This window comes from Alosa pseudoharengus, unplaced genomic scaffold (genome assembly GCF_046254945.1).
Source record: "Alosa pseudoharengus isolate Yale_2024_CS ecotype anadromous, Long Island Sound unplaced genomic scaffold, YU_APseudo_1.1 YU_APseudo_1.1_scf_9, whole genome shotgun sequence".
NCBI lineage: Eukaryota > Metazoa > Chordata > Actinopteri > Clupeiformes > Clupeidae > Alosa > Alosa pseudoharengus.
Window position 1 is genome coordinate 2,730,761 of NW_027468881.1, and position 25,275 is coordinate 2,756,035.

The window sequence follows — 25,275 nt, forward strand, 5'->3', positions numbered from 1 at the left end:
GATATCTGAAATGACGATTATGGATAGGAAGAATTCAGTTGCGGATATCTAAAATGTTCGTTTTGACTAGGCAAAACTGAATTACAGATATCTGCAATACATATCCAGTCTAGCGGGAAAATGTTAAAATCGCTTGCCATAGGTAGTTTTGGAGTAGGCCATTCATCTAGCCCGCTTGCTTACGACGAGACTCAGGCTGCGCAGTTGGCACCCGCTTCCTTATTTGGGTTTTGGGTTGCCAGGTTTTAGCCTATGACAAAACGGTTGAAATTGAAACTAAGTGATCGTGTATGTGTAGGGTGTATTTCATACACAATCTGGCAACCTGAATGCATCAATGATTTTAAAATGAAGTTTGATGGCTATGCAAATTACGGGAGTTTTCCGGGAGAAATAACAAAACGGGAGGGTGCTGGGAGATGACCTTGAAATACGGGAGAAACCCGGGAAAAACGGGAGTGTTGACAGGTATGGTGTCAGGCAGGTCTCCGAAACAGCATCAGCAGTAACTCAGACTTGTAATGTGCTGTGCTGATCTGACAACTCTTTGTAGCGATTTTCGATCCTGGGCAGTGCTGTTACCATACCATGTTGTTATGCCACCAGTCAGAATGCTCTCTATTGCACAGCGGTAAAAGTTGTCTTTTCTAGCTGTCTTTGTGACCACACCAATATGGTGTGTCCAGCTCAGATCCTCACTGATGTTTATACCCAGGAATCTGAAGCTTTAGACCAGGGGTGTCCAAACGTTTTGACTCAAGGGCCAAATTGGGTTTTGAAAATTGGCCGGCGGGCCACACAACAAAAAAATAATGTGTGTGTATATATATATACGGTTTGGGGTCAAAGGTCATACGGAATCGATTAATCTGCACTAATTTTTTTAATCAGTTATTTTTTCTCAAATTAATTAATCGAAATTAATCAGTTATTTTGACAGCCCTAATTATTTTTGATTTCTCCTCCATCTACCCATGTCCTTGATTGCCTAGCCTTTCTGCCCCCCCCCCACCCCCACCCCACCCCCATCACACACACAAAAAACACACACACTTACATCATCACTGTCATCACCTCACATACATACAGCACACTGCTTGCTACAGTAAGCCTCCTCTACATACTTGCTGCACACTGCCCCCCCCCCCTCCCTACATACACAGCACATTATCTTCAGGATCTCCTCCAACACACATCCTCTACATACTTACAGCACACTGCCCCCACCTACCCACACACACAGTCACTGCTCCACTCCCCTCCCGCCCACACACACATCTTCACTGTCATCACTCACATACATCATACATACAGTACTCTGCTTGCAATAGTAAGTCCCTTCACCATACTTGCAGTACACCCCCCCCCCCCCCCCAATACACAGCACATTGTCTCATGAGGAAGCTTCTCCAACACACATATTGCACACTGCCCTCTCCCCACATACACAGCACACTATCCCATCTCCCCTGTCATCCCCCCAACACACTCACCAAGACCCCTGGCAGTTGGGTTAGCCCCTTGAGCCGTGGATCTGCCCAAGGTTTCTTCCTTGGTAAGGGAGTTTTTCCTTGCCCCTGTTGCTCTTGGGTGCTCCTTGTTGGTGCCCCCCCCGCCCAATCCCAATCCTCCCCCGCCTTTCTTATGCAGCCCTTGCCACTTAATCTACTAAAACCCTCTTCTACTGCACTTTTTACCCCCCCCCCCATAAATGCACAAATAGGCTAACACCAGACATCATTTCACTGCATTTCTTACTTCCAGTAACTATATGCATGTGACAATAAACTTCCTTGTATCCTTGTAAAGCACTTCATCACAACAGAGGTCAGAGAGACAGGGCGGTAATCATTTAGACAGCTCACTGATGATTTCTTAGGGACTGGGATGATGGTGGCCCTCTTAAAGCATGTGGGGACGACTGACTGTAGCAGAAAGAGGTTGAAGATTTTTTTGTGATTACCTCTGCCAGTTTAGAAGCACAGGCCTTAAGAACACGCGCCGGGATGTTGTCAGGTCCTGGAGCTTTATGTGCATTCACTCTTCTGAAGGATTTGCACACATCTGTCACAGATACCTGAAAAGGGCAGCAGTCTTACTCTAACAGTACCTCTGACCTGGTGGGTGTCCCAAACCGGGCATAGAAAGAGTTCAGCTCCTCTGCAAGACAGACAGAGGTCGCATCTGCTCTCTGGCTCTTTCCTTTGTAGTCAGTGATGGTCCTTAGCCCACTCCACATATCCATTTATCTATCTATGCATTTGCAAATGTAGTCTGATGCAATTTCAGTGTAATCATTGATGCTATCCATGGCAGCCCGAAACATTTCCCAGTCTGTTGTTTGGAAACAGTCACGCAGTGTAGCATCTGAATGATCTGTCCAGCGCTGTACTGAGCGAATCACAGGCAGTTCCCGTTTCAGCTTCTGCCTATAGGCTGGCATTAGGAGGACAGAGGAATGATCTGATTTGCCTAAGGCTGGGCGGGGGCAGGCTTTGTAGGCATGACTGTACGGCGTGTAGGCATGATCCAGAAAGTTAACATGCTGATGGTACTTCGGTAAGATTTTCTTGAGGTTGGCTTTGTTGAAGTCGCCAGCTACAATGAAAGCAGCCTCCAGATGAAAAGTTTCCTGCCGATCAATGATTTCATATAGATCGTCCATCGCCCGTTTGGTGGAATTTTTACACATCCACACACCACAGCTTGTTGATTAGGATGCACACGCCACCTCCTCTGTTTTTTCCTAGAGTCAGTAGTTCTGTCCTGTCTGTCTTCTCAGTGTGTGAGGGGTGAGCGGTCCGAGGGACATGGAGCGAGCAGCTGCAGCGGCTGCATATAAATGCGCTGAAACTTTTAACAGTGCATCTAGCGCTGAAGCATTTTCGCCCTCTAATCGCGGGGCATCATGTATTGGTGGGGTCAGATAATACGGCGATGGAAGCCTATATCAATCGGCAAGGTGGCATACGCTCCCCGTAGCTATGCCACCTGTCGAAGAAGTTGCTCTTATTGGCGAGGTGTCATCTCTCAGTCCGCGCAGTTCATGTTCCGGGTGAACAGAACAGGGTGGCAGATATGCTATCGAGGGGCCCCTATCACATCGGGAGTGGTGTCTCTTCACCGGCAGGTGGTGGAGGGGTGTGGCAGTGCTTCGGGAAAGCTCATGTCGATCTCTTTGTCTCGCGCGATCCCACACAGGTTTTCCCTGACCAAGAGCAGTACTCCACTGGGAGTGGATGCTATGGCACACGAGTGGCCGAAAAGCCTTGCTGTATGCCCAGCGATGTTGGAGGTGGTGAGGAGAGGCGGACACAAAGTGATTCTGATAGCCCCTCATTGGCCTGATCAGATATGGTTTCCAGAGCTGATGGCACTGCTCCCAGCCCGCAGAGACCTGCTGTCCCAGGTGAGCTTGGCGATTTAAGGCACTTAAGGTGTACTTAGCGGCCATATCAGCCTGTCACGTCAGCTGGTTTGGAATGTCACCTCAGGGGTGCACGGCACCTGTTTGTAAGGGGTGCACGGCGCCTCAGACCTCCGTGCTCGGTCACGGTCCCACCAAAGACGTTTGCACGGAAGAGCGCCCTGTCCGGGACGACACGCCGTGCATATGCTGTTCTTCAAGGACGCTTCTGACAGCCTAGCCAGGTAAGGTAAGAGTGTGTTCCTATGGTTAACGCCGAGTAGTTAGACTGATAGAGAACGTAAAGGTTGTGAATATAACCACGGTTCTCTGATTGAGAACATGTGAGGCACATTACTTGTTTTTATGACGTCACTTCAGAATGACTAGAGTGATTGCTATTGGCCGCGCCGGCTAATATATAGCCGAGCCGTTTCGCACCAATAGAACCTTGACAGGACCTGTTGACTTTAATATCAGTTAAAAGGACCCTGAGCAAACTGATCAACATCTTGGACAATGAATGTCATCTACGCCACAGCACTATTATAAAGCAAAAGAGCTTGATCAGCTGGAGACTTTGCTCACTGCCATGCACAACTGACAAGCTGAGGAAGTAATTTGTCCCCAGGGCCATTGAACTGTTCAATGCTTCATTAAAGGGAAGAGGAGAGATAGACTTCTCTGCATAGTCTGTCTGCCTCTCCACCCTCTCCATGTTTGAGTACTGACTGTACACTACTGTTTTACTACTGTCCACAGCCTAATGTTTTACTACTGTTTTACTGCTACACTGTTTTTCATGCTATATTAGCACACATGACCAATGGCTTCTGCTACAATACTGAATGGCTGTAACCCTATTACCTCAACCTATTCTTGCACTGACATAGTTTTTATATTACCTTGTCTACACTATACATTACTCTCTTATCTGTCCATATTATTTATGCTGGTCTCTAGACCTTACTCTTGCACTGTTGCACTACTGTTGGACTGCTTTTTGCACCTTCACCATGACACTCTCTTAGAGCACCTTACCATGCACACAGAATTACAGGCCCAGTCCCGGCCCTGTCACTGCAAGCACCTAATGCTTGATCATCCTTAAGCTCAATGTGGATTTTTTAAATTTAATTTATATAGTATATTTAGTATTTATTTTTTTAGTTTTCTTATCTACTACTGTTTCTATTGTACAGTGGAGTTTTGTTATATGTATATACTTATATTTACTCTCTCTGCTGTAAGTGCATGTTGTGTGTGATGTCTGTATGCTACTGAGACCTTGATTTTCCCCTTGGGGATTAATAAAGTATCTATCTATCTATCTATCTATCTATCTATCTATCTATCTATCTATCTGACCATGATTGAGGACCATAATCGAGGAGTGTATTCCGATTGGTTAACGCCTCATGTTCTCTTTCAGAGAACCGTGGTTATATTCATAACCTTTACATTTTGTGCAATGTAAGTGACATGAGAAGTCGAGGGGAGTGAGTGAAGAGTTATCTGTAACCATGGATGCCTCTCAACTGTCCTGCTTGCTGCTGCAAGCAGGCGACATGCTGTTACAGCCTACATTTTTGCGGACGACCAATCTCGATCAAAGGATATCATGGATTACTAGTGCAGTGCCCGTTCATACATGCCATTGCCCAATTACATGACCGCAGGTATGCCTGCTTTAAAAATAGGATGATGGGGGAAAACATCATTCCAGCTAAGCATTCAATAATGAATACTGAATATTATATTATAATATATTAGCCTATAATTATTATGTGCAGTGAGCAGAATTTAGGCATGGCTGCATGTGACATCTCTACAGATCAAAATGACATAAGTCTAATAGCTGTTTTGAGTTAAGGCTTTATTATTGTTAAGCTTATTGAATAACTTCCTCATACTGAAGACAAACCATTTTGTGGAATGATTCATCATCGTTTGAAATTTGCAATGATGTGACTCTCTGGTAGGCTAGCCTAGGCCTATAAGTGATATCACGCTCTGTCTGCCAGTCGTTGTCTGCAGCTGATCGAAATGACATAAGCCTAAAGCTTTGATGTACCATCAGCATCAGACAATTCACCTCGTACCTGGTAGAAATCCCTCATTGTAACAGGAATTTTACTTTCATAGTCTGGCCAACCTGACTGGATAAACTGTCTCACTATCTGGAGCTGGGGGTCAGTGGCAGTGTGGTCTCTGAACAGCTGACTCTGATCACTGATCATTTTCTGCAAGTTTGTATAAAGCCCTTATATATGCTTCAGCCTTTTCACCCGGTAGTTGATTCCTCTGATAAAAAAAGGCTCTCTTTTGAATAATGTTCCTTCTTGGGATGAAGTATTCTTTGAATTCTCCTCAGAACAACATTGTAGTCCTCTTTAAGTACTTTATCTTCAAATTCAAAAGAACTAAAAATGTTTTCACCTTCACCTCCCATGGTATATATTAATGAACACACTTGGACTTCTCTGTCCTCTTTGTTCAACTTTGTAGCTAACCTGAAGCGCGAAAACCTTTGTTTCCATTCTTGCCATTCTCCTGGGTTGGTGAACCTAAATTCCTCCGGTGGATTGAATTTAGGCATGCTGTCTAACTTCTAGGTCTAGGCTACAACTTCTGAAACTGGGGGACTGTTGAGTGGGCCAGAGACATGTTAAAGATGTTGGTGAAGACACCAGTCAACTGCTCCGAACAGGCTCGCAACACACATCCTGAAACTCTATCACGGCCAGCAGCTTTCCGAGCATTCACCCAGGATGTCGCAGACCTCTGAGGTGGAAAATTGGAGTATGTCCTCGTCCGGTGAAACAGCTGACTTGAAGGCTGCCTCCTTGTTTTCCCAGTCAAATCGAGCATAGAAGTGGTTCAGCTCGTCTGGGAGGGAAGTAGAGGAGGGTAGGGAAGAATTGCAAGGGGATTTGTTGGTGATTGTATGTAGGCTTTACCTTTTTACCTTTACCTTTTTGCCTTGCCACATACGCTGGGAGTCGGAGGAGTTGAAGTCCTCTTCAATCATTTTCTTGTAGGTGTGTTTGGCCCTGGATATTCCTTTCCTCAGGTTGGATCTGTAGGCCTCCTGGTCTCCCGACCTGAAGGCTGCATCCCTAGCCTTGAGGAGAAGGTGAACTTCTTTGTTCATCCAGGATTTCTGGTTAGGAAATAGTTTCACTGTGTTATGTGTAGTCACTCCCTCTACACACTTGTTGATATAATCCAGGACAGAGTTGGTGTATGTGTGAATGTTTGTTTGGGAGTCCATGGTGATGTCAGCAGCAAACACATTCCAGTCAGTGTGCTGGAACTGTTGTTGTAGAGTGGAGTCTGCGTCTTCCATCCAGACCTTAACGGCTTTTGTTGTTGGTTTCACACAATTGATGACTGGAGTGTACTTAGGTGCTGTTTACACAACGCTGGTTTTTGTGAAACCGGTGAGGTTTTGTTAACGGTTACGCCTTGCGTGTACACGACGCCGGCAGTTTAGGAGACTGAAACCAATAGTTTTTGAAACCGGCTTCCGAAGTGGGAACTTTTGAAACCGCCGGCTAACTTTCGCCGTGTAGATGCCTGTAGGTGCGAAGCCGTCATAGCCCCACCTCTCAACTCAGCCACGGCACTCGACCTGACACGCTGCTTGTCAAAACAAACCAAACCATTTATTTATCATATTAAAATGTTTTTCTTTCCCCTGTCATGATTTATATGCACAATGTAGACCAGTGTTTCCCAAACTTTTTTTCTGGCGACCCACTTTTTAAAAATGACAGACCATCGCGACCCATTTCACTTCAGATCTAACCTGCATGCAACCACCAATATTGCTTTAGGCCACAGGTTCTCAAACATTTCTTGGGGATATTTTTGCATGCTACGCAGTCGTCGTCACTCTTCAGCATAGTAAGCTGTTCCTTTATTTCTAAAGAGAGATGTTGTAGGCTGCGTTGCAGACAAATGGATCCATAACACCGTCAATCCCTATGTAAACATGTAGCAAATAACTCAAGTCGTTATATTGTAGCCTATTTGTGGAGGTTTCTTTATTTGAATCCGCATTTCCCTCTGGAGTTAAAACGTTTGTTTGTAGGCCGCTGTGTATTGATGTAGTGACAAGCTATGTTGTAAGAATGTGAAATGAATACATATCAGAACAATGGCTTTTGCGTGATAGTCAAAAGATATTACTGCCTAGTAGAGTTTGCGAGGTGGAAAACGAGAGGAAATAATAGCGTTTAAAATGTCAATTTAAATTGTAGCCTACCTAATATATATATATATACCTAATAATAACACTGTTGAGTGTTTTAAATCCAAAATAATAAGGAATGTGATGAGGTTGCTATTAACTTTAAAGAGTGCATCTACAATCGAAACTATCTACAGCCTATGACGCAAATTGAATTGCAATGTCCGGTATACGGATGTCTGCTTTAGTTGACTAGATTTTAATCAGTGAAGTTGAAGAACTGGTGTCCGTTAATGTCCGTGCAAATAGGCTGATTCATGTCCCTTGCATTTTGCAACTGCGAGGTCCATGGCAGGCGCCCCACAGAAATGTTTCATTTTGCGAGTGAGATGTCCACGCTGTCCCCTCTGTGACGCGTTCGCCCCCCAATTTCAGAGCTATTATGAATGCAAAATTTCACAGAGGACCGTGACTGTGGTAAACAAACTATATCCTAATAGAAAACTGATAGCTTTCCTGGCTAAATGGTATAAGTTAGGCCTATTACACAACATAAATTGTGCTGGCGACCCAAATAAAATCTCCTGCGACCCACCCGTGAAAAAAAAATTTGGGAAACACTGATGTAGACGTACCCTTAGGCAGGAGAAACAAAGAGAGGTGGTCGGACTGAAAAGGTGGGGGAGGGGTATGGCTTTGAAGGCACCAGGCTAATCACTTCCTACTTTTGTGATGACCATTAAAGAAAATCAACAGATGAATTACCTTCTCTAATATTTTATTAGAGAAAAAGCTTATTTCCTGCCACTATCCTTGGGCTGAGGCCCTTGATTAAAAAAAAAAAAATATTATTATTATTCAATATTTTTTTATTATTTTTAGCCTAATTAGGTGGAGAGAAAGATATGCCATAATTATATATATATATATTTAGAGAATGTCTATGACAACTAGGTACTTCGTTGAAAATGTCTATATTTACAGTTATAACAATTATTAAAAGGGTGTAATCATCTGGAAATGTGACAAACATACTTGGACAAAAACCCATGGTTATCTTGCCCCCACGTACAGTATGGAGGATGGTAAGATAGGCAAAAAATTCCATAAGAACCACTGTTGGAGAGTTACATACAAAGGTATTATCTTGGGGTCACCAAGTCCCCCAAAAAATCTTCAAAATTTGACCTCACTGCTAATAGATTATTTAGAGGGCATGCCAGGTAAAAGCCTGTCCAGTCATTTAATTACCAATGTAAACGGCAGGAGTTACTGAATGGTACAGTGACTTTGTCTGGAAGTGTGGTCTATTGTCAGATGAAATGAAAATTGCGCTCTTTGGCTAGAAACACTTTAGGTGTGTTTGGCATACATAGAAGAACCCCATGCCTAATGAAAATTATGGTGGAGGGGCTGTTTTATTGTGGGGCTGTTTTTATTCCCAAAGGCCCTGGGAACCTAATTAAGGTGCATGGTTTCATGAACATCAAGAAAAACCTGAACATTTTGAAAGGAAATCTGTAAATCTCTGCCAAGACACTAAAAGTTGGTCATGATTGGATCATTCATCAGGTCAATGAACCAAAACAAATGTCCAGATCAAAACCAATATGGTTTGCTGAACATAAAATCAAGCTTCAGACACTGCCATCTCAGTCCCCTGATCTAAACTCCATAGAAAAACAGTGGGGCCCATCAAAGAGGAGAATGCAGTGTAAGTGAAAGTGTAGACCTAGCAATCTGGACGATCTGGTGAGATTTTGTAAACACGAACAGTCTTAAATCCCTTGCTTTGTATTCTCCAACTTTATGGGGTGTCATAGGATAATATTACAAGATGTTGCAAAGGGAAGCAGCTGCGGCTATCTGAATGGTCTGGCCCATTATTTGACATAATACCGGTATTACGATATTGTCTCAACTACATATCGTTTTCAAAAATATATCGGTCGTAGTCGTAATACCGATATATCGCCCAGCCCTAGAACAGACAAATGAAGCAGCTTGCCATGGCAAAAAGGATGATAGTCAGCCTTCAATGTCTTTTGCTAGAGGGACATAAGGCCATTTTACGTTGTAGCCTAAGCGTTTCTTCATTCGGATCCATTTGCGATCCATTCCATTCTAAATAAACAAACAACGCAGTTTAGGCCTATACGCTTCGTCCTTGTTGCATTATTCATTAAGATAATTCTAAACATATTTCTGTAGTTCAAACAACTCAGAATTGTAGTTGAGAACGTCAGTTATAACGGCCCCCGTGTTAAAAAATTGTTGGGTTTAAATCGGGCTCAGGCTCATAATTACAGTATCGGGGCGGGCCGGGCTCGGACACAACGTGCACGGGCTCGGATAGGGTCGGGCTTGATTCTCAGTGTTTCCGCTACCTTTATTTCAGCATAGCGGCCCGCCACGGTTTAATTAATAGCGCCATGGTATCAGAATCAGGGCAGACGCACAATGTAGTTGCAGTTGCTTTTTAAATAATTCTGCCGACGTATCCTCCCCTGCTGGCTGCCACTCACATTGCAATTTAACAATAAGTAGCCTAAAACTAGTCAGAGGTAATTATGGCCCATCCAGTTTCACTTCACAATTTCCGCACAACTTGGTGGAAAGGTGTAGCACAGGCTAAGGAAAACCCATTCATTTCTAAAGCTGCCGCCACTGTTAAAAAAAAATCTAGCAGGCTGCTGCCACTGTTAAAAAAAAATCTAGCGGAAACACTGTTTCTACCTTGCACACGGTGTAGGATTTGTCCAGCTTACCCTCGACCTCATAGAAGTAGCCAGTGCAGGTCATTTAAATTTATTGCTCGCCATTGCAGCCATTTTGTCACCACTTAAACTTTGTAAACAACTCGCGTCATGTGTTTGGTGCACATGCGTGTATAGCAGAAAAATGGCAGACAGAAAGGTAGCGCTCTGCAGCAGGCGAACAGAATGTTGCAGCAGGCGAACTAATTTTATTGTTAAAATTACGATTATTAACTTATCTGCATCGAGCATCGAATCGTTCTAGAGAGAATCACGATGCATCTAATCAATCGGGCCAACGGTTCGACAGATATGCAGCACATACACACACACTCAGACAGACAGACGTTCCTGCAATTTATAGATAGATAAGAAAATTAATGAAATAGGTGTGGCATGGGATCTTTGAGGGACATATGGATTCCTTTCTTATAATTTCTTGAACATGGTGGAGATGACATATAATAGTTGATTGAGAAGTTGTTTCAAACTATAATGATGTGACGAGAAGCGTTTACATCAATTGTTTTTTTTGTTTTATTATTATTATTAAAGGGAAGGGAAGCAAATTTATTTTGAGAAAAAGGAAAATCTCATAAAGTAATAAATATCTTTAACAAAAACACGTCTCTCACAATTATTGGCACCCCTGCTTGTAATACCTTCTTAAGCCTCCCTTTGCCAATAAAACAGCTTGTAATGTCTCCTATGACACCCCATAGGAGGTCATCCAGATTCCTAGGTCCACACTTGTGCATTCTTCTCTTTGACTCACCCCACTCTATGGGGTTTAGATCAGGGTACAGAGATGGCAATGGCCGAAGCTTGATTTTGTGTTTAGAATACCATATTTGTTTTGATCTGGATGTTTGTTTTGGTTCACTGACCTGATGAATGATCCATTCATGACCAACTTTTTGGGCTATATTTTGACAGTCTAAAATGCATGGTCACTAGCGAAAAGTTTAAACAAATTTCGGGGTTTGTCCAGTTCACATTGGGTGTGGTGTAGTTATGAAACGTTATCAAACGTCAAGTGCTTGGCGCAAGAAGGTGGGCTAGGGTTGTGCCGATGGGACGATATCATCATCCATTGTGATGATCATGGGCGTATCTGGCATACCGGGCATTTTCCCGGTGGGCCGACGCACCTTTTGGGCCGATAGAATAGGCTATAATTTAATAATTTTGGCCAACGATTGGCCCAAAGGTAGGACAATCAGCGGCCCATTGGTTACATTTCCATATTGACACACGACTGATCCAATAACAGCTCACGTCAGGCCCCACCCCTCGCATTTTGGCTCAGAGCCAGGATTTTGTGAGCGCATCAAAAGTTAATTGAAGTTGCCTACATGAAGTTCTCTACATGAAATTGCGGCAGGTGCCGACCGGTAGTGACAATAGTACAAAAGTAACACCAATGTAGAAGCTTCAAAAATACAATATTGGGTAACACTTTCTATGAAAGTTGTATTTATAACACCCTATAAATGCATTCATAATGTTTTATAAGGTGTCTATAAAGCATTGTAATGCTCATTATTACCATCTATATGTATTCACAAGTCGTCATAACCAACTTCATGATGCATTATGACAGATGATTATGAATGATTATAATTTTAATCTGAATAATACATTATAAATGTCAAGATCTGCCTACTCACTTGTCAGTTTTATGATGCATCATAACTACGTCTCTCTGTTAAATGCATAGAGTGATGAATAAAGAGTTTTGACTTCTACTGTAGTCCTATATATATATCTATGCCAATAATTGTGAGCAACGGGTTTTTGTTAAAAAATTATTTTACATTTCTTTATGAGATTTTCCTTTTTCTCAGAATAAATTTGCTTCCCTTCAAGGTTGTATTTTTCCTCAATGTTTTCATTTGTGAGGGTACAGTAAATCACCAAAAGATTATTTTATTACCTGTTTTATGTCAAGTTTCAGTCATGTATTATGTTGAAACTCAATAAAACATATTGATGAAAAAAAAAAATATCTACAAATCCAAAATCAACAAGTATCCTCAATAAAACTATATTTCTGACATATCAGCGTCTATTCAGGGGGATAAAGAAATCACCAGAAGCTAATGCTTTACCTCGTAGGTCAGTTTGTTTTTTTCTTCATTTGCAAATGGAAGATCATCATTCAAGACATTATTAAGGTACTCCTCCATAAATGCCATTGTGGTGGCAAATTTGTTCTTCTTATTATCTCTTGAGTAGTCCATGTGGGCATCATAGCTGTGTCAAAGTAATACAGCAGTACATCAGTAACCCACAACCCATAAGGTTCATCCACATCAACTAGGGCAAGGCAATTGTATTCACATCTCATTCACCTTCCTCTCTGGAATAATTGGAGGTATACTTCCAGAATCAAAGTGCATTACATCATACTGATACAAAACATTTTATAAAAGGAAGCCAAAAGGGTAGCATGGCCACGGAAAGCTACACGACCTGGTTTAGTTCTGACAGTAAGTATTAGGCTGTGTACACATGAAAGACAATTTGGATATTTTTCTGTCCTATTTAGTGATTTTTAAACAAACAGCAATTCTGTGACTGAAAGTATTGACCAATGGGTCAGTACGTCAAAGTATGCTGCCTTAACATACCGGAGTACCGGGGATCATAGTATCCACTCGAAGGCAGAGGACAAAAGTGTGTAGAGCAAAACGTTTGCATTACTAATTTTGTCGTCCCCGCGAGAGTTTAACAGGTGTGATAATTCCAAATCCCTCTGTTATTTTCCCAAGATAGCAATCTCCTTATATGGGCAAAGATGGTAGCTTTTTTGTAGGCAAACTTCAGAGGTCTATTGGCTCAACCGTGTTCGATGGGCGGGACTTGCTAACGGTAAATTATTTATTTAAATAAAATCTTTTCTTTTCATAAGCTCAATTTTATGCTCCTATGCTGACTGTAACACAGGGGTAAAAAATAAACAGATTTTTGGGAAAATACTTCAGAGGGTGAATGAGATTAGGTGAACCTTTCACTTTTCATACATCCACTTTGCCTTTGTGTAAATAGGCTATGTATGATAACTATGCCAGGCCTAGATACAAGAGTAAGGCATGTGGAAGCCCAATATAAATAAATGAATAATATAAATAAGTAAGCTACTGTATGTCTTAACTTTTGTATGACAATTTTGTTTCTTTTGAGCCATTCAGAGGTGGACTTGCTTGTGTGCTTCGGATCATTGTCCCACTGCATAACCGAACTCCGCTTGAGCTTTAAGTCACAATCTGATGGCCGGACATTTTACTTCAGGATTTTCTGAGAGCAGAATTCATGGTTCCATCAATTATGGCAAGTTGCCCAGGTCCTGAAGCAGCAAAGCAGCCCTAGACCATCACACTACCATCACCATGTTTGACTGTTGGTATGATGTTCTTATTACAGCGTACGGAAATGCACTGTCCTATTTTCCGAAGTCTTCTTCTTCTCCTTATTATTGTTGTTGTTGTTGTTGTTGTTGTTGTTATTATTACCTACTACTAGTATTATTAATATTATCATCATTATTATTATCATCATTATTATTACTTATTATCATTATTACTGCTCTTCCAAAATTAGTTCTTAATATTACAGTGCATGGAAATGCACTCTTATTACAGTGCTTTAAAATGCACTGCACTGTTCTAGTGCGTCTGTGGCTGGGAAGTGGGAAGCGTTCACTTGACAACAACAAACGGGCGACGTTGCTAATGTTCATAGGCTAGCTAGCCAGAAGGCTAACATCACATAATTACTCAAAGGTACTCTGGGAAGTACTGTTCAATATCACACTCGCCTGTGTTTATGAGAATAACTTAGACAAACAATGAAGTGACTTATTTGGGCATGGAACAAGTCCATTTTTTATCTTTCACTATGTTGAGTGACGTCAAAAATTGTTCTGGGGGCTCTCGCAAACCTCTAGCAAGATTAAGGGTCTGGCAATAAATAATGTAATGGCCCGACTCGAGGGGCGACACCAAGCATGCATTTGAAAAACTCACTGCACGCAATTGGATAACACTATACAACCAATGTTTACAGATTGATTTTGGACTTTGACGCAATTGGATAACACTACGACGGTCATCTGTTTAGCTCGCCTCCTGCCCACTTATATCAGATACACCAATGTGATTGGTTCCTCGCGATACAAGGGACAAAAGTAACATGCATCATTATTTATTGCCAGAGTGACTCGCTGAGCAAATTGAAATTGTGCTCCCGCGACAACTCTGGATTCCTAGGGTAGCAAACCTCCCCCTTCAAAGCCCATAGTTATCAGTTCAGATGTGATGTCCCCCAGCCCCCCCCCCCCCCCAGCTACAGAATTATTATCCCACTTCCCAGGTGCTCATGAATGCACCATTCTTCCTATATTATTACAGTGAATTATTAAAATGAGCAACTGGTTCAATCTCAATTGTTTGTGACTGCATGCATAAAATAACACTTTGAATCAAAATGACCAAAGACAAGAACAAGAATCAATGACACAATCTGAGCGGACCATATATGAGCAGGCATGTCTGTCAATAAGCATGAATGTGTTTTTCTAAATCATTTCTTGACACAAGGTTTTGAGATGAAGCGGAGCTAAATTGGAGGCAATCTTACTCTTTAATGGTGATGGTCGTAGGGATTTCTGTCCAGAGACGGGCAAACTTTACAGGAGTGACAAGTTCTTGAGGGTCACGGTCGACATGTGCATGAAGCATGAGGCGGCAGAATGAGGCCCGCAGGTCAAAAGGCAGCGTTTCATCCATCATGCAAAGGAAGATCAACTCAACATCCAACTGCTTAGAGATCTCATCTATGGCCAAGTACTGGCGGTCTAGACACATGCGGGCATACAACTTCAGTTGGTACCTAAGAGCAATGAGAAGGCAGTCAGACACAAACCAGATGATTCATGAAGACCTCTTGGGTGTGATTTAAGTGCATGTAAACAGTCACTGATAAGAAACAAAATCCCAATGTTTGTTTTATGTCTCATCTAAGGCTAGAGACTGTCAATAATATATCGCCTCGAAAGCAGACTCATGTCAAATCCAAGGCAGGTTGGTGACTCTTGTAATTGTAAGAGGTGTCTAATGTAAATGTAGCTTTTAAAGGGACAAGCCTGTGTTAAATTAAATCTCTGAACTCATTTGTGATCATTTTGATGGGTATATATTATGTAATATGTGAGTCATCCAGTTAAAATAAAAACATAGGAAAGCAATGGCATTGCATGATTGTTGTGGCACCCGGCACGCCCAGAGACCAGTTAATACCACCCAATTTATTCCTACTGGTCAGGGAGTCACACTGGCTTCCCTTCACTAACAAGTCTAATTGTCTTACCTTTAGAGCCACATAGGCTTAAAGGAATTATCCGGAGTAAAATGCACTTTAGATCGATTTACGAATGATTGGGGGTACATACGTTGAGTTGACATCAAAATCATGTCATTCGGATGTGTTTTGAGAAAGTTCGATTGTACTGTTTTCAGTCACAACTCGTAGCCTGGAAGTGAGCGGGGCATTTCAATTGCGCCGCTACAAAACGCTATTTTTATACCTCTTCTACAGTTCCAAACAACATAACACTTACGTGGTAGTGAGTAGAGGGTCCCTAAAGCCAAACCGAAGTATCCCGAGGTCTTTATGTGGTCAAATAGAGAGTCCAGAATGAATTTCATCCGTATTTCAGTCCGTAGGAGTCTTATTGCTGAGTGTGTTGTAACACGCTCTGGAAATTCACAATTTCTTCGCCGTTTAAAAAAAAAAAAAAACATAGTCCAGTCCATACAACTTCAATTTCGAAAGAAATACTGGACTATGTTTTTTTTTTTTTTTTTAAACGGCGACGAAATTGTGAATTTCCAGAGCGTGTTACAACACACTCAGCAATAAGACTCCTACGGACTTTCCCCTGAAGATGGCGGCAAAGATGGCAACATTTCCAGAAAGGTACTGGCTTGATGAAATTCATTCTGGACTCTCTATTCGACCACATAAAGACCTCGGGATACTTCGGTTTGGCTTTAGGGACCATGATTTTGATGTCAACTCAACGTATGTACCCCCAATCATCCGTAAATCGATCTAAAGTGCATTTTACTCCGGATAATTCCTTTAAAAAAGATAAGACTGAGGTCCAAATTATCAGCACAAAAGTCTAGAGAATTCTGCTCCCTGCAAAAAAAAAACCCAGCATGTTCCTAGACCCTGATTTAAACTTTATATTTTACTTATCTTTTATTTTATAATATTTATAAGTCTGTATATTGTCACTGTGCTCATCCTTCTACCTTGTTGTGCATCACTGGTCTATCTATTCTGCATGGTCACTTTTTTTCCATATGCTGATATTTTCTTATGTTTTTGGTATGTTACTGGTAGCACCTATTGCAGGTCTGCAAGAAAGCACAATGTGACTAAAATGCATTTGATTTTAATTTGCAGATAAAAAGAGTCACAGAGAGCTGATGTAGTTCATACCTGTAATAAGTGAGCACATTCTCATCATGAGCATTTCCCTGCCTGGCTTGTTGTGCCAGCTGACGAATACCCCTCTCTTGTATCTCGTTTGTCTTGTCCATCCAGACCAGCCACACTTCATCCTCTTCATCCTCCATGCCCAAATATTCTGTTAAATGGGGCATCTCTTTGGGTGTACGGCGCCTGTTTTGACACCATTCCAGTACCAAATTAACAAAACTAGTATACAGAATGAGGTAAATGTGGATTACGCTCACATCCTCACACAAACAACTTAAGAAAACCATCTTCATCTTCATTTGTCAACATGTGCACATCATTTAAAACACGCTACAAATTCAGACAACATATACATTTCAGAAACAAGTGGCCATTTACAATTCAGAAACGATGTCAGTTTAATAATGAACTATATTTTTGTACAAAATAAATACAGCATGAATAATACAAATCTGTATGAGCAACATGGAAAAAATGTATGAAAACTGTCAGCACACATCTGCTACCCGTCATTGACGAGAAAATGTGGACGTACGTAAAAGCTCTATTCCCGGCTTCCACCGTTGTGCTCTTAAGCTAGGCATTTATGGTTATGATTATGGCTATGGTATTTAGCAGACTCTTTTGTCCAAATTTAACCCTGAGCTTCTCTGGGGACTATGGCCCTTGTAATATAATTGACATGTGTAAGTCACTTTGGATAAAAAGTGGATAAATGTAAATGTGTAAACCTGTAAAAACAAAACATCAATTCCACCTACAATTGTAGTTATTCAAGGTTTATGTTGGTAAAATTAAACTATGTTGGTTAACTTAAGAACAATCCCATAAATCACTTGTTTTTACAATGTGGCAGACATGTGGACTCGAGTCACATGACTTGGACTCGAGTCAGACTCGAGTCATGATTTTAATGACTTCAGACTTGACTTGATAAAATTCGGCATGACTTGCGACTCGACTTGGACTTGAATACTATTCACTCGAGACTTGACTCGGACTTTGCCTCTTTGACTTGTGATGACTTGACATGTCTCGAATCAAAAACTAAATTTCCTGATCGTGGACCAGTCACCCCAGAGACGCTTTCCCGCGACTAAAAAAAAAAATAGCGGAGACAAGCGGCCAGAGCACAGTTCAGTACTGCCTCTACCCCCACACGCGTTACGCACTGTGTGTAGGGTACCAAGAGACAGAGGAATGACCAACATTTAGCCAATCACTAGTAGCTTTACTGCAGACTGATTTGCACTCTTGTTAGAGAACGTTTAATGTCAAAAAGCACCAACATCATGTTCCATAAAGTTGATACTTTTCGAGTCTTCTCCATTAAGATCCAACTTAAACTTATGCTAGCCTACAGCATTTAATTGAGAACGCATCTAAGCACGCACGAGAGGGAGAGAAAACGAGTAGGTTCCAGCTGGCTTGTCATTGTTGATGATTGATATCTTCTTTTAAATATAAGAAACATATAAAAGGAAATCGTGAAGGCAACAAATAGGAGATTAGAGGAGATTGTGAATTTATCCGGTTCTCACTAGCCTACTGTAGCGTACTGTTATAAACTATGAGATCACTATGACATAGCTGCACTCAATGTGATTTGGAAAGTGGACAAGAATATTATGAAGAGTTGTCTTTGCCTTGTGTAATGGAACTGGTGAGTCTTGAAGTATTCAATAATTTATTTACATGAAGCACATGATATGCCGATTGAAACGCATTCCACTCAGCTACTGTAGCTAGGTGGCTACTGGCTACCAGGCTCATAATTCACTTTTAATTGCAAACAGAAAATGTCAAGCAAGCATCATGTCATACATGCTTCTCTTTCCAAAGGAATGAAAGCTGTTTGTGCCAACTTAATATAATTGTTATCATTGTTAATATTGTGCTACATGTGGCACAAACAATGTTTGAGTTTGTGGACTAGCCATAGGCTATATTTGAACGGAGCTGGTAAAAAAAGATCATTATGAGAACGTGTGGACAGTGGCACACAATGACACAATGGGCTTAAAGTGACAGTGCACCATTTACAAATGAGATAAACAGCATCAAATGTGTAGTATTTCTTAAGAAATTAATACTTTAAAACAAAATTACTGTCACTTTTTTATTTCAAATAATATAAAAGTGTTGACCTTGGCTTCCCTTATGAGTCGGCACTGGCAAACAGCCTAATAAATTGTTTGCAGGCAAATCTGTGGCCTAGCGCAGTGCCATCAGTCAAATTATTACTCATCCTTACAGTGGGCTCCGCAATTTGGAAAAACAATATATATATTTGCAGCTGTGCTGAGTGTCATGTAGCTATCCGTTTTGTACAGATTACTCAGGTATGCACATGTGTATATTACACAGGTATGCACATGCATATGTCGTAAATTAAAGATTACAAGACAGAAACATATTTTAATCTGTATTTATAAAAAAAAAAATACTGTAGATTAGATGGAAGTGCTAAAATTATGATCGATAGTCTAATAATGGCATTATTAAGTGAAGAGTACCTGATGACTTGTTCAGGACTTGAAAAAGATTGGGACTTGGACTTGGACTCGACTTGGCTTTGATGTGACTTGGACTTGGACTCGACTTGCCCTTCTCTGTATTTACTTGGGACTTGACTTGGACTTGACTGCTAAGACTTTTGACTTACTTGTGACTTGCCAAACAGTGACTTGGTCCCACCTCTGCAATGTGGTACACCAATTTATAATGGGTTTGTAAGATTTTAATAAAAACTGTATTCATCTGCAAAAAGGTGTGATGTTAAAAAGTTTCCTCCGGCCCCAGCAGTGGCGCGACTGGCTGGGGCACCTGCACCGTACGCCGGCGACCCGGGTTCGATTCCCACCCCGTGGTCCTTTCCGGATCCCACCCTGACTCTCTCTCCCACTCACTTCCTGTCAATCTCCACTATCCTATCTGATTAAAGGCATAAAAAGCCCCCCAAAAAAAAAGTTTCCTCCGCTGGTGTCAGGCTCTCACCTGGACAGGAAAGCCAAATGAAGGCTATAAATTATAGAATAAGCCACATGAAGAGGTCTGGGCGGAACCATCACAGGAAGATGGCCAATGTGGAAACAGGAAGATGGCCAAGATGGAAACTCAATTAGTGTTCCTTTAAGTCATTCGTTTTCATACAAAGCGCAGCACTGGCCTGATTGGCTTTGCTTGGGTGTTCTCGTCTTTTGCTAGTCCTTCATCTTATCGCGCATTAGCGCCTCTAACGTTCTATGGGAAACATGGGACAACAAAAAACCTAACCTTCAGGGAATGTCCCCGCAACCAAATGCTAACGTTCCAAGAACGTTCTGGGAACCATACATTGTTAGCTGGGTACCCATTTCTCCCAAGTTTGCAGATTTTATCTGATGGTTATTTTTTGTGTTGTACCCATACTTGTTGACTGTAGGTTTGTCATGATTTTCAAGAATCAGAATTACGAGTTTTAATGCAGGTTTTTTTAACACTACATGGCCATTGTTTATCTGACATAGCAACAGTAACATAGGGATGCGGGACTTGCCATAGGGTGAATGGCCTAAAGATTTGTTTATCTGACATAGCAACAGTAACATAGGGATGCGGGACTTGACATAGGGTGAATGGCCTAAAGATTTACGTATCATCAATGGAGCAATATGGACGCACATTGTATCTACTGCGAAACTGATACGGTGTTTGTGGACGCTGATCAGATTGAAAATCTGCATTAAAACTTACTCAGACTAGTGTGGATTTAGCCTTAAAGCACTTTGAAACATTTATGGTCAGAGTTGAGAGTCTTGTGGTCAGTCTTACACCCCTGAACCCAAACTGTGTTTCACATGGTTTGCTACTGCCTTTTTTACTGGAATAAAGACTGAATGCTGCATCAACCAAAAGAGCATCCTTTTTTTCTTACAGGTTTCCTCATTTTCCTACCTGGTAACACTGTCTACAGGAGCAATTCCATCCTGGTACATCTTATTTTTTGTAATAGTTACTGTCTATACATACATTTTATTAATACAATATAGAGAAAGGTGAAAGTGAAGTCTTACTCTGTCTTAATGAGGATGTCCTGGTTGTTCGGGTCCAATACACACTTACAGATGAGCTCCTGGGTAACTGGGATTGCCACATTGTTTGACACGCACAGGTCTGAGAGATAATCTAGAAACCTATGGATACCAAGTAGACATGTTAGCAGCCAGCCCTGGTTGGTTATGGAATAATAATAACTAGATGTACCGCAGAGCGGTACAAAATATGACCGCCGCCCAGTCCAGCAAAAATAAATCACGCTGAAAGGCCTATATGATTCTAACTGTCTCACTAAATTGCATTATCCACACTCAATTCTCACTAGTATCTGCTAGACAACAAGTACCAAAACATGATTAGTTCATAGATTTCATGTAAAATTCATTTTATACAACCCCACCTCCATCTTGCCTGTTCATAATTCTGAGAAATTCTTGAATTGTGTACATGTGTGCATGTACATGTTTATGTTATGTGTGTGTGTGTGTGTGTGTGTGTGTGTGTGTGTGTGCGCATGCTTGTGTGTGCCTGCGTATGTGCCTGTGCATGCATGCGTACATATGTCTACTGTGTGAGTATGTGTCATACGTATGATTACTGTGAATGTATGTGTGTGCGTGTGTATCTGTTTGTGCACATGAAATGGGTTAACATGACCCCTGGAGGCAAACATACGGGAAAAAATGGTCATCCAAGGCCCTACTCTAAAGATATTCACAGAGAACTGTGTCTGCCCTACCCTCCTTTCGGGGGGTCCAGTCCAGCGGGGGGGGCTACAGATCAAAACGAAAAACGACGGTTCCATGCTATCCATGTGCGGTTACATGCTCACCAAGTTTTGTGTTCCCGGGTCTTTCAGTGTCCCGGGAATCCTTGTTGGTGTATGTCACTAAATGTACACATAAATTATTTTATTGTAAGGCCCCCCATGAACGAAAGTACACAAAACTTGGCATGCATTCGGAGGGTGTCATAATGATCCTGCACGTTTAATTTCGTGCAGTTTTGACCTTGTCAGCCAGAGATATTGTGATGAAAACACCTAATGTTTTGCTTTTTCATTTTTAACTAGGTGGCGCTGTACATGAAATAAGTGGTAATGGGATGGGTTGACATGCCCCCTTAAGACCAACATACAAAAAAAAGGTGGACCTCCTAGGCCCTACGGTTCTCGAGATATTCACAGAAAACTGTCTCCGGCCACCTACAGGCCAGTTGGTGTATAGTAACATAAATTCATTTATTGTGTGGCCCCCCATGAACGGAATTCCACAAAACTTGGCGTGCATACAGAGGGTGTCATAATGATCCTACACTTCCAATTTCGTGCTAGTTCGCTGCATGTTAGGTCACAGATACCTGCGATTACACCTCATTTTTACTTTTTTGTGTTTAACTAGGTGGCGCTATACATGAAATGAGTGGTTATGGAATGGGTTGACATGGCCCCTTGAGATCAACATACAAAAAAAAATGGTCCTCCTAAACCCTACGGTTCTCAAGATATTCACAGAAAACTGTCTGCCCTACCCTCCTTTCAGGGGGTCCAGTCCAGCGGGGGGGCTACAGATCAAAACGAAAAACGATGGTTCCATGCTATCCATGTGGGATTACATGCCCACCAAGTTTCGTGTACCCCGGTCTTTCAGTGTCCCGGGAATCCTTGACGGAAATTTGGGATAAACAGAAAATCTGACTAAACCTGCGCGGCGGTCATAATAATCACCATCATCATCATCATTGGCATGTTGAATTACATGAATTGAACAAAATCAATACAATAATAATGCTTTTTTTTTCTGAATTACAATTTGACTCACCTGCACCATAATTTGAGCAAAAATTGATAAATAGCAGTAAGTAATGCAGAAGTAATGCTTTATATTTTTCAACATTGATAGCATAATTTCAGCATTTAAAACCTGGCATGTCGATACAGTTCTAAAAAGCTATCTAAATTACTTAGCAGGCAATATTCATCCTACTGTTTTTCATTCTTAGAATTTTTAAATAAATTGACAGAAAGCATTTTTATGGGGGCAGGTGGCCCTGTTCCCTTTATAGAGCTTGGGAACACAGGACCCTGGAAAGGACCAAAGAACCTATAGTCATGAGTATAACCTAAGTAAGGAGAACACGAGACATTGACCAATGGCAAGTCATTCCTGGATGACATCATTGATCTGAACCAATCTCAAATCACCTGTCTCATGAATATATAGGCACACCGCAAGAAATTTGTTCTGCATATTAGTCTGTATGCATTCTGAAGCAATCCAAAGGGCCAAGTCCAGAGAACCAATGAAAAGGGTTATTGTCTCGTGCCCACCTTAGGGGGACCGAGGTCCTCTCTCAGTCAAGTTCACTCATTGTTAACTATTATGAATGTATAACAACGCCTCATTGGCGATGGTAGACAAGAATTCACCATGCATCACCATATCTTCACCACCACCTGAGGGTTCAGGCACCACTCTGAGTGGTGCAGGCAGCCCCTGGACAGCAAGTCTGAGCCAGCATTCTATCCACCAGGAAAACGTAGATCTCTAGTCTCTAACATTGATTAAATGCACTATTTTAAGAAATAAAAGATAGATACTAAATGGGTTCAATAAACAGGTGTATAACACCCTTGATACTCTTTGCTATATGGACATACAGTATAAAACTTTTACTGTTTCAATAATACTGAGAAGATGATTTTCTTCTGTCCTGCAAAGTTTAGGCTGGCTAGGAATACTACTGTTCAAGAAGTAAATGCCCAAACATGGCCTCCCAAATGTGTTCTTCAGGTTGTAAAATGAAACTAGAGAATGCAATTCCAGGGAATTAAGAGTGCACGGAAATGCAAAAATGCCTGCTGAATAAAATATTGTTAAATATTGTTTATTGTTTAAATATAATCCAAGCAACCAAAAAAGTTGGCAGGAGTCATAGTTGCTGATAATTGACAGTTGGAATGGCTGAACAGTTAAGTAGTTGGATAGTTTAAATAGTTTTAATTTAATAATTATTTAATAGTGAATTATTGTAGCGAGGACTTTTATTTTGAAACAGTAGTGGGCAGAGGAAACAGTTGGCGGGAATCATAGTTGATGACAACTGACTGTTGGAATGGGTGAACAGTTAAATAGTTGAGTAGTTTAAATGGTTAAATTATTTAATAGGGAATTATTGTAGTAAGGACTTTTATTTTGAAACAGTTGTGGGCAGGGAAAACAGTTGGCGTGAATCATAGTTGATGACAACTCACAGTTGGAATGGCTGAACAGTTAAATAGTTGTGTAGTTTAAATGATTAAATTATTCAATAGGGAATTATTATAGTGAGGACTTTATTTTGAAACAGTTGAGGGCAGAGGAAACAGTTGAACAGACAGTTGCTGCAGGTCAGAGCCCTAGAGAGAGATCTATCTATAAGGCTCTGCTGCAGGTGACCTGAACACCTGGCATAGGATTCCAGTTGCTTATTGCTAATTGTGATGTCGTAATCAGCAATGTTAAGTCTATGGGGAAATGTTTAATCGTTTTTAATTAATAGTTTAAAAAGTATAATAGTTAAAACAATGAAAAATGAAAAGTGCTGAAGTGAAAGCTGAAGTGTCCTAAGACCTACGCAACACAGTTTGAATGAAGTTTCTACGTTAAACAAGCACAATTTCACAATTTTATTCAATTTCCCCTTGGGGATCAATAAAGTATCTATCTATCTATCTATCTATCTCACAACAAGGCTGACAGCTCCAACATGATACTTAAAAGCTTAGCGATGGCGAGATAGAGAAACACATTCTGAACAGGATTTGTCATCTTTTGGTGCACTGTGAAGGAGAATTTTGGATTTTAGAACAATAAACTGTTCCACCCCTAGTGTTCACTTTGTCCTCTCAGTGCTGCGAGACATACTTATTTAGTTCCCAATCACAAGCTGAATCGATGCAAATGTTGAGCTTGACTCTGGATTCCTTTCATGTTTGCAGGGCAACATTTAGAGCAGAGCGTAATTAAACTACTCTCACACTGGCCAGATTGTAGCTTCTCTCTTGACAGATGTTCCAGACATAATGTACCACTTAAGAGTTCTTTTGGAAACAATCTGGGACCACCTCCTCTGGGTTTCAAAACAGAGTGCAATTGCTTTGTTCATGTAACCATTGTTACCAACTGTTCAAAATGAGCATGAGGTGTGAAAGCACCCTAAGAAATGTGCATTTCTCTTCATTTAGATTCCCACTTTCCACATTTTTTGGGGGGGGGGGGGCTTTTTGCCTTTATTCCAACAGGACAGTGAAGATAGACAGGAAGTGAGTGGGAGAGAGAGAGATGGGGTGGGATCGGGACATGACCGCAGGTCAGTTTCCAACCCCCAGC

The 25,275-nt window shown here is 41.3% G+C and overlaps 1 protein-coding gene across 3 annotated transcripts in view; it reads right to left on the reverse strand.

The window, feature by feature from the left end:
* Window positions 1–25,275, reverse strand: part of itpr3 (inositol 1,4,5-trisphosphate receptor, type 3) — a 363,942-nt gene that overhangs the window by 247,376 nt on the left and 91,291 nt on the right. For all 3 annotated transcript variants that reach the window (XM_076277395.1, XM_076277396.1, XM_076277394.1), the window contains 4 exons: window positions 20,923–21,042; window positions 16,868–17,050; window positions 14,999–15,250; window positions 12,469–12,613 (listed from right to left, as the gene is read on the reverse strand). In XM_076277395.1, the coding sequence (XP_076133510.1) occupies window positions 12,469–12,613; window positions 14,999–15,250; window positions 16,868–17,050; window positions 20,923–21,042 (700 nt within the window). The remainder of the gene's footprint in view (window positions 1–12,468; window positions 12,614–14,998; window positions 15,251–16,867; window positions 17,051–20,922; window positions 21,043–25,275) is intronic.